General features: G+C 42.0%; 1 protein-coding gene across 1 annotated transcript in view; it reads right to left on the minus strand.

The window, feature by feature from the left end:
- Nucleotides 1–2447: 2447 nt before the first annotated feature.
- Nucleotides 2448–10883, minus strand: part of AKAP10 (A kinase (PRKA) anchor protein 10) — a 22655-nt gene continuing 14219 nt past the window's right edge. Inside the window, 12 exon segments of the mRNA XM_009993194.1 lie at nt 2448–2555; nt 2558–2607; nt 2610–2763; nt 3552–3604; nt 4174–4256; nt 5053–5162; nt 6531–6704; nt 7393–7537; nt 8599–8735; nt 9587–9710; nt 10040–10124; nt 10563–10661. Of these exon segments, the coding sequence (XP_009991496.1) occupies nt 2448–2555; nt 2558–2607; nt 2610–2763; nt 3552–3604; nt 4174–4256; nt 5053–5162; nt 6531–6704; nt 7393–7537; nt 8599–8735; nt 9587–9710; nt 10040–10124; nt 10563–10661 (1322 nt within the window).

Raw genomic sequence — 10883 nt, forward strand, 5'->3', positions numbered from 1 at the left:
CGGCGGCGGCGGCGCGGGGCTGCGGACTCGAGGCCGCGGGTTCGAGGCCGCCCTCGGCGCGTCCGGCCCAGGGAGTCCGGGTTTGTGTTTCTGAAACTCGACCAAAAAAAGTAGCAAATCCCGGAAAAAATATCCTCACGTTTAAAAAAAACCAAACAAACCCACAAACCATGTAAAGTCAAATCCCATTAAAACAGAAAATTGACACACATTTTAATATTTATATATTTTAAATCAAAACACAATTAAATATAGTATGTTTTAAGTACATGAATACTTGGGCATAAGAGAAGTAAGAGGTGGTACATAGTACCAAAAAACTACACACAGCCTTTTTTTGCAGACAATAGTGTCTCTATACAATCAAATATTGCAACAGAAAAAACACTTGTTAGTCAATCAAGATATTTTCAACATTGGAGATGATTTAAGTTCTTTGCAAAATGATTATTTTTTTTTTTTTGCACAAGTTTGAGGAAAAAGCAATCATAGGAGTATAATAAAAAACCCAAAATAGAAGTGTTGCATACTAGGGATGCAGCCATAACATAACAGGGACACACCAAGTACTTCTGAGATCCTGCAAAATCAATTCATTGGAAAAAATAAAATAGAGGTGCTGTGTGACATGGTGGCTTTTTTTTCTTTATTTAAACTAAGGGTTTTGCAAGTGTTGACATCAGGGAAAGGGACAGAGGTAATTAAAAATTATTTTTCTTTGTAAACCAAACACCTGGAATTAGATACTATGTTGGCTGGAGGACAACAAGCTATGGAGAATGGCAGCAATTACTTTTTCCTTGCTCATGGGATGGAGAGGAAAGGAAAATGGAGCAGTCTGGAGGGTACAACCTCCTCAGCAGGTCGGCTGCAGGGGGAGCTGGGGCTTGGGAGCAGAGGGATGCACCAGTGCAAATCAGCTTCCCAGATTGCTCTGTGCTGGGAGCAGGGGTTGTCTCCAGGTGTAAGAGCTCAACAGCGAGAGCCCCAGTGCCCAGGCCTCACTCCTGATCACTCTGTGCTGCCTTCAGAGTTAATGTAGTTATGTAGGAAAACACATTTATCTTACATTGAATACGCATCTATTTCAAGTAAGGAAAAATAAAACCTAGAACTTTGTCAGGTCACTCACTGCCCATTAATCCACCCTTTCACATTCACTTCCCAAAGGGCTAATGTGGGGGACATGCCCCACAGCCTTTTCAATTTTGTGTCTAAAAATTACAAGTAATAGAACTAGAAACTACAGCAAAACCTTCCCCTCTTTGTTGTGGCTTGTGTCCTGTTCCAGATATTTTGCTTAAAAGTCTTTTTGAGACAGGGTCAGGGATCTGTGAAGTCAATCACAGTTTCTCAGCGACACATCCATGAACTGCATCTTCATCTCTTTAAAAACCATCATCATTGTGAATGCCACATGCAGCAGGGAAAGTGTTTCTTCATGCTCTGCAGTGGAAGGACAGGATTGCTTCCTTTCCATTCTTTCTTACAAAGAAGGGAGATCTCAGTGGTTGGAGTAACAGTGCTTTGTTTTTATTGGCTGTGTTAAAGAATCCACCAAGAGGGAAAGTTCACTCATTCTTGAAGCAGAAAACCAGATTTCCTGTTCTGGTGTTTCTAAAATCATAGCTGGAAAAGGAGAAACAGGGTTAGAGTTCATTTTACTCTAAAACCTACAGGGCAATCACTCAACAGAAAGACATTTTGTGTTTAAAAATGCTGCAGCCAGGTATGCTTATGAGTCTGGGAGAGGAAAAAAAAAAGTAATCCCAGAACACACTCAACCTTCTGATGACTGTAACCATACTGGCTTAATTGAATCCAGAGCATCTGCAGCCACTTGATATTTCTAAATACTGTGCTGAGAGACCTTTTCATCTAGCCAGACTGGAATTATATCATTTGCAGCCAAGCTATTAAGTGAAATCATTATACAAGTCATTTAAATTTAACTGCTCTATTAAAATGAAAACAGTCACATGGCAAAGCTATGGATCCATCCGTTTGGGTCTAATCACTGAACTTGGGCACATGTTGAGCTTCAAGAACTAAAAATACTGCAAGTTCATTTTTTAAAAAGTCAGATGCCTGAAAGCCAAAGTACCAGAAATTAACTTGCTAACCCTGCTGCCATCACTATGTCACAAAATCTAACTGTTGCATCAGAACTGGCTTTTTTTTAAACAGCACGTGGACTTGTACAACAACCAAGTCACTGAACAACTCACAACACCAAGAACACCAGCCCCAGGGTGTAGACCCTGCACTGTGTAAATTAGTGCACCCAACAAGACAGTTTTTCAGCTGTTGAGTGTTTTACTGACACTTCAGGCAAATATACCAGCATCCACGAACACAATCCAGCAAGGGTGAACTCCAAAAAGGAATTACAGTATTGACTCTGCAACGCAATCAGCCTTTTAACTAATAAGGCAGTTGATAAAGGCTCAGAATGATACAACACTTGCACAGAACCAGTTCTGGTGCCTGTAAGAAATTCCTACATCATCTGTAGGCTGAAACACTTCCAACCTTTGATTCTTCCTATCGTGCTGTGCTAGTTTGAACATTTACCAGTGTGGGTTTCAGATGCACTAGGGAGGCAAGAGCTCTGCTGCTCCCACAGTCTGGATCAGGGAGCTGAAGGCAGCACCTCCCAGCCCTCACCTTGGTCACCCTCTCCCTGGGCTGCTCACACTGCGCCTGCTGCATCACGTCATTGACGATCATCTTCGCAATCCTCCAGGCCATCTCCTCCTGAGCCTGTCGTGGGAAAAACACCCCCGGGACAGACAGCTTTGAGTTCTTAAAGCACACACAGCATCACCCACATGCTCAACCTTGGAGACACCGTTAACCTTCACAACCCACTGACTTGTAACCATATCCTCCCTTGATGAAAACGCAGCTGGTTCCCAAGTACAGCATTAACTTCAATTACGGTGAATAGTTATGGCTTGATGCCAGTTTCAAGAGTTAGTGACTTTTTAGACTTATCTGTTGGGGACTTCTCTGTTAAGACACTGGCACAGGCTGCCCAGAGAGGTGGTTGAGTCACCACCCCTGGATGTGTTGTAGGGTCATTTGGATGTGGTGTTGGTGGAGATGGTTTAGGGGAAAACTTCGTAGAGCGTGATGATGGTTGGACTCTGTGATCCCAAGGGGCTTTTCCAACCTGAATAGTTCTATGATTCTATGACTTGTCCAAGCCCCTCTGAGGGCCAAAACACAGCCTATAATCCAGTGACCCCTTTATAGGAAAATACAAAGGACAGCACCTCCACTCCTAATTGTAGGTGTACCTATAACCCATAATAAGAAAAACCTTGACTGCAAGCACATGTTTAACAGTTATATTAGTGAAGCCCACAAGCACTGGCAAAAATCAAACTAGTTTCACACATGAATGCAATTAACTTATATTTAGCACAGAGTCTGACAGCTCTTGTTGGTGCATCACAAACAGCCAGGATTAGTTAGGAACCTCCATTCTTCATTACATCATCTACACTGCAAAGTCAGTCACAAGGACAACATAAAAGAGGACACACCTCATCTGTGTTTCCTTGAACCCATTTCTTCATTGCTTGTGAAAACATGGACCCTAGTTGAGATAAAAAACAGCAAGCAAGGTATGTTAGCAGATTCTGTGGCACACCTCTATAAAAGCTAATTCCTTCCATCCTTCTGAAGGTTCTGCACTGCTGGAGAACACAGGAGTGAGGCATGAAAGACAAGGGATTACATGGAATTCATTAGATACTGAGCCTGAACCATTCCTCTTTACCAGAGCTGCAAAGTAGCTTTAACAGCAGATCCCAGACTGGGTGGGAAGCACACAGAGAGCTGAGATTCTTTATAATCTCCAAACCAAATCTCTGAAGGTTTGATCACCAGCTCAGCTGCTAGCAGCTTTCATCCCTGCCAGGTTCCATCTACAGCTCCAACTCCCACAGGCTGCTCATACTCCCCAGAGTCCAGCTGGACCAGAAAAGCAGCATTTGGGGAAAAAATCAGGCCAGAGATGGGTTTTGCCTCAGTACAGGACCATTCCCTAAGCATCTCTTTTTGGCTTAAAACAGATCTGGGAAGAATCAGGAATCCTGCTTATCTTGCATGCAGTAAGTAAGAGAGCAGGTCTCCAGATGTTTACAGAGAAAGAGGAAAACAAACCTTTTGATTTTTTGACATCAGGCTCTGGTTCAGATTCTCTGATAAACTGTCCCAGGTCACTGACTCGTCCAAATGTCATCCTCCTGGAGAGAGAAGGAGTAAAAGAGCCACACAGGTCACCATGAGAACTTTGGCACTTTGGAAAGCACTAAATCGGGGAAACAAAAAAAGTCACCCCAATAAAGACTCCAGTGTCAGAAGTCTGTCATTTTGCCAATTATCACCTTTTCCACCAAAAATGGATACACTGGGAAACATCTCTTACTCTTCTTATGAGTATCTCATGTATCTGAATTCAAAGTGTATCTCAAGAAATCCTTCTAAGAACTGGAAGGAGGCAAATGCTTGTATGACTCAACCATGTGCTATCAACAGGCAGTGCTAGGAAGTGCTCTGCACTATCATAAAAACATGTCATTAGGGAGAAATGGGTTTACAGTGCCTGGACGGACAGAAGGCTGGTGTGTGCAATAGAAAAGCCAGGTAGCTATAGAAAAAAAAAATTTGTTTAGAGATCCGCAGAGATATTTTTAAGAGATTTATAAGAAAGAGCAACTTAAGAACAGAAGAGCTGTGCAATCTGCTAAAGAAATTAAATATAAGCCCTTCTCTTAGGTTCCAACCTCCAACAGGAACTACTTAGCTGTATTTTGGAGTCAAAGAGAAATATTAACTAGGAGAAAGAAAAAAAAACAACTGGAAATATTTTTCTGGCCAGAGGAACATGCACTGTGACATTGGTGTTAAATCACACTATGGAAATAAATTCACTTTTGAATTATTAAGACTTGTGCTAAGATTGGAACATCTTTGGGCACAGCAAAAATGAAACAGAGGTGAAACACATAACTACAAAGAGAGACACTGAATGAACCTTACCCTGCATATGTTCGTTGATACAAAGATTCTGGATCCAGACTTGCAGCATCTACAATTATTGCTTCATCAAAATTTTTCAGGATTTTAATATTAGCCTTTTTGACATTGGACTACAAACAAAAATTCTAAGTATTAGTGCCCAATGCAGACAACTAACAGCTTCTTAACAAAATTGCTATTTTAGTGCTTCTACACTTAGACAAACCTCCATGAAGTCTCTAAGGAAGCATAAAGGAATGGGAGAACATCTACACAGCCAGGAACTCCTAACTCGGCCTGAGGTTGTGTTTGAGCAGAGGATGCTAAAGTGAAATGAGCAGAACCAAAGACACACAGTGCAGCTCAGCCCCCAGATGTGTCAGGGCTGCTGGTTCAGCACCACCAGAGCAGATCTGTGCGTGCAGGTGACTTGTTTGGGAGTGCACAGCACTGAGCTGCCCCCAAAGCTGCAGCAGCCTCACTCTCATGCAGTTGGCCAGGGATTCCCAAACACACAGAGGACACACACGGATCTTTTTTGGGTCAGAGTATTTATATGAGCTTATGAAAAAAGCCAAGGAAACATCAGAGCAACAGCAGGGAGAGCACAAATGCACATCAGTTTGGTAGTGCCTGACACAGCACAGAAAGGTTCATGGCAGCAGCGTTTGTCGCCTTCCAAACTCCTTTCCTGCTGCTCTGCATCAGTGCTGCTCTTTATGCAAAAATATGCAGACACCCAGAGATTCTCCTGTTCAGATTAAGCAGGAACCCACACCACAAATTGCAGCAACTCATTCCTAAATTGCCCAAGCCAGCTAATACCAGCAGTTTCTCCTGCTCAGACTATCAGGCAGCAGGATGTTTCAAGATCACAGATTTTTATCCCCCACTTTGCAACTAGGAGGAAATATTCTCTCCTTGCAAATTAAGTAGGAGGTTTAAAAATGTAACAAGCAGGTAGGAGAGCCTCCAATTTGCTTGAAACAGTGCATCAATTAACACTGAGCTAGATATTGGATTAAAAACCCACTGCAGCATTCAATAAAAGCAATGCAGCAAAAGCACTGGCACTTTAGTAGAGCTGAGCACACAAAACTTGCATATTCCAATAGAAATTCTATAGCATATTCACAGGAGTCAATTTTTGCCTAAAGTTATAACTATGGTATTGATAAAAAAGTTATTTCTAACAAAAAACATTCTTACATGTTATGGCACTATAAGGGGGTCTGCAGTGAATATTAAGAGCTTAATAAAAATGTATCTGTGATGCAAAGAACTAAAGGCCTTGGGTACAACAAACATGATGATTCCCTTCCATGCCAGTTCTGTTTGTCTGAACTTAGCAGCAGGTAAACTAAACACACCTCAGCACAGCACAGGCTTTGACCTTAAATGTGGAATAGGAAGCTTCAAATTACGTGTTCCTTATAGTGCAGGAACAGAAAAGTGACTGCAGCATCTCCCTGAAGAGAATCAAAGCAGGGAACTCTTACCTGGGAGGCAGAGCCATCCTGGCCCCCTATGGAATCGCTGTCTGGAGAGCTACTGGGGCCATGAATACTCAGTGCAATATTCCCTCCTGGAAATTCATCTCCTCGTACTGAATGGATGAGATCATTCAAGTATTTGTAGTAAAGGTTGCTGGACAAGAAGCCAGGTAAAAAAACCTGAGAGACAGAGGGAGAAGCCCTCTTTAATCAAGGCTGCTCTGCACAATGACGGCAGATGGCTCACAGAACAAAGGGGACACAGTCCATGTACACAGGAAAAAGTGTCCACAACTGGAATTAATCTGAAATAGCAACGGCACTGCTTTAAAATTGAATCCCACTGCACCATGAACAAAAATGACTATGTATTAACCAAATCCTCCAGTAACCGGAACTGAAGTTTAGCATTTTTCCTCTGGAAAGGCCTGGCAACCCAACAGACTCACAGTCATTTTGCTGTGCTGTTCAAAAACCACCTGCAGCTCCAGAATCAAATAATTGATCTCTAGTATCCAAATATCCCACAGTTACACCACTAGACACAGCACTGGAATTAGACTTGCAAACTGCTACTAGCAGGATGGAATTTTAAAGATACATAAGCAACTGTTGAGAGCAATTCAGATGGGAGGAAATTGTTGCTTCCATTAAAATGGAGTAATCACCCAAGACAAACATTTGACAGAGAATTAACAGAAACCAGCAGGTGGTATCTTTTCACATCAGGCTGGGGAAAACAATCTAGCAAATTTTACTAAAGCTGTTCTATTATGAGATGCTGAGGGGGACATGGCACCCTGCAGAGTCTCCACATTGTCTCTGCTAACTGCCCCAACCGTTCTAAAGGCATCTAAAGGCATCTCACCGTCTCCATGGTGGTCCACGCCTGTCGCAAGGGGGTAGTGAAACAGTTGGGCAGAGGACCACCTTCCCTGCAGATGTTGGATTCAATCTCCAGCCTCACTGAGTCATCAAACCCAAGAGGGTGGGTAGCTTGAAGGGAGAAGTACCTGCAGCAGGGGACAGGGGAAGAAGACAACACAAAAGGATTTGCAAAACTCTGCAAGTAACTAGAGCCCACCCTTTCCACTTCATTAAAGACAACCATTAATCATGCTGCAGCCACTAAATGGTGCTGCCTTTAAGTGTACCTAGAACTGATCCACACCAAGTACAGCAGGGAAAAAAATCCCCAACTTACAGAAACATTTTTTATCAAGCCTTGCCCTGAAGATCCAGATAAAAGAACCAGAGCACGTGACGACTGATGAGCAGAAGCTGACAGAGCTTTGCAGTAGGAACGAAGCTGGTAACATCCAGAACTCTGAAGCAAGATTTGCTCTACTAATCACATCACTGAACATTGAGCTTGTGGATGGAGTGGGAAGATGACTGGTGAAAGTCAGAGTGAATTGTTTTGCTTCCTCTCCCATTATTATTTCCCACTCCACAAGCTCGTGGCAATGAGTCTCATACTTCAGCTTAAGAACAAACTTCCTCTGGAAGCAGTTCTGACACCCACCTGCCCACTGCACTACTGCTGAGGTGAGACACAAAATAAAGGATAAAAGTTACCCTGCTGAGAGGAAGGTCTGACCTGAAAAGGGATCTGGTCACTTCCTTAAAAACAGGAGTGTTTTGAAGTATTAAGAACACTTTTACTACATGTGATAAGAGCTCCTACAGCCTACTTTAAATGGGCAACGGCATCTCACCCTGTAGGTTAGCACTTTCACCTAGGTTTAAATCCTTTACACTTTCAAATGGGAACCAACTGGCATTGATATTTCATGACCAAATGTTAACTCAAGCCCTTGAGTCTTGAAAACTCTGAAGTTTAAGACTCTGTGTTTAGGAACAGATAAGGATTTTCTCTTCACATAAAGAAAAATTTTCAAAGTTCTTGTGTGCATGCACATCAGAGGCCACCTTATAAAATGCATCTCAGCACAACAGGGCAAGGCTGCAGAGTTATGGCTTGAAAATGAAAAGTTCCTTTTGCACAGTGCAACACAGAAGTACAAGTATAAAATGAGAGCTGCAGAAACAAGTAATTGTTGAACTCCCTCACTTGTCATATAAAATCATGGCATCATTCTGTGCTTCTTGCCCATCATACTGGCCTTTTTTGGCAGCAAGTTGAGACTGGAAGTTATCTGCTGCCAACCAGAACTGCAACACATTAACTGCATCTTCCTTTTCCATGTACTGGAAGGGAAATGGAAAAGAAAAGGACAAATTAAAGAAGTTCTAGCAAGTAACTTTCAATAAGCACAGAAAAACCTACTCCTTCCCATTTAAAACAAGAAACATAGTCCTTACATTAATGATGCAAAATTGTCACTAGGGCATATAAATATTCTGGATTTTCAGCTAGTGTTGCAGACAGATTGAGTTTGTTTTTTTAAAAAAGGAACTTGTGACATTTCTTTTCTGTACTGATTTACACATTTAGCTCCTGAGCAACTATTTATTTGTACCACGTTAAAGACAGAGGAAATGCTATTTTCATGCTGTGCTTAAGCTTAAGTTCAGGGTAACCCTGAACTCAGCATGATGTCTCAGCTTCCCAACTTGCTTTCAAATCACACTGACTTGTCAGACTATCAGGACAAGTATTTATTACTATTAACAGATGATTCCCTACAGGTACAGGGCTCACGACTGTAAAATAATACATTAAACCTACCCTGTTCCAATCTGGTATCCTCTCTTGCAAAGCTACTGAATTATTTGTTATCTGTAAGAAAGCCTGAGGCTTTCAAAATCACACCTGCATTTGGCAAGATTAAGGTGACCATGTCAAAGCTTCCACAAAGCAGAGAGACCCTTAGAAGTGCTGACTGGGGATGACACAAACCAATATCCATGCTATGATAGGGTTGAACACTTGAAATCTTTCTACACATGGGCAGGAAACCATTTAATGCATCTCTCATTTTTCTCACCTGTTTTTGTTGGTTGTTGTTATATTTGAGGTGTCTTTCTTAAAGCAAACATTTCTGTTTGATAGAAAGGAATCATAAAAAAACCCCAATAAACCCAAACCTACCACTCACCTCAGAGAAATAGAAGAGGGCTGATTCACAGAAAAGTATGTCAGCCAGATAAACAGTCCCACTAGTCAGCACCTCAATCTGGTATTTACAGAAGTGATGACTTCTCAAAAACTCACTAAAGTGCCTGCACAGAGACAGAACAGCCACCAGTTACTAAGGGTCAACAGCATCCAAGGCACTTTATGAACCAACTAGTTCTTGCCCCAATAACTTATACTTTTAGTCAAAGGCAAAGCAAGCAAGGAACAACACAGGTCTACAAATGACACAGGGAGATAAGGCTGCAGTGGCAGCAACCACAGCACGTGATGGCAATGGATCTGGAGGGAGAGATGAGAGCAGTTCCAGCAGACTGCCCAGGGAAAGTGGTTCCATGGTGGTGCCTCCATAAACATTCTTAACAGCACCACCTTTTGCAAAAGGACAGCAGGCTCAACCATACAAGCAACTTACTCTTGTTCCATTGCATTAAACACTATTGACTGTGCTGTGACAAAACAGTTCGGATCCACTTGTCCATCTTCCCCACAAATCTTTGCTGCAAAGAAAGACCAGGTTAATTTCAACCTGCATTTGGCTGAGCAAGCTGAAAGGCATGAGTGATAACTAGTTAAAAAAAAATTACAGTTCAAATCCACTGGAATCAGCTGGTTCTGACTGTGCAAAAAGAGCTTTTGAAGCACTGCAGGTAGCTAAGCTTCAAATATTTTAGCTGTGCTATTGTGACTCAAATCTGGATTTCCCTCCACAACCACCAGAAATTCTTTCACTAATTTAAGCAAAGTCTCTGCAAGTTCTTCTGGGGATATTACACAGCACTATAGAAAGGTCAGATCCAGTGATAACTGTCATGTGATCTACTCTCTTTTTACAACTTATTTTAATACCACACACTCTTTTTTTATTTTTATGAATTTTAAAGATCCACTTTTTTTCTCAGGAAGCTCTGAAGAGAGCAGCCAGTACACAGCCTTACCAACTATGTCGTTCCTCATTGCTTCTGTAATAGGTATTGGTTTAGCAGCATCTGGAGAAATATATTTGGTAAAAGTACTAACTGCATCCCGTTCTATACCTGCAAGGAAGAAATACAGAATCAAGCTGTGAATTCCTTGGCCTAGCTCTAAAATGAGGAGTGAATAACAAATGCCTGCTCTTCAGAAAAGCAAGTAATCCAGTCTCATCAGCACCAAGTTTCCTTCCCATGAAGCTTTCAGCCCACTACTCAGTACCCAGGTCACCATGAGCCCAGCAGGGACTGACTAGTGAGATAAGCAGCACAGCTCTGAATTCCCTA

The sequence above is a fragment of the Chaetura pelagica genome, unplaced genomic scaffold (assembly GCF_000747805.2).
Source record: "Chaetura pelagica isolate M959 unplaced genomic scaffold, ChaPel_1.0 scaffold72, whole genome shotgun sequence".
Lineage (NCBI taxonomy): Eukaryota > Metazoa > Chordata > Aves > Apodiformes > Apodidae > Chaetura > Chaetura pelagica.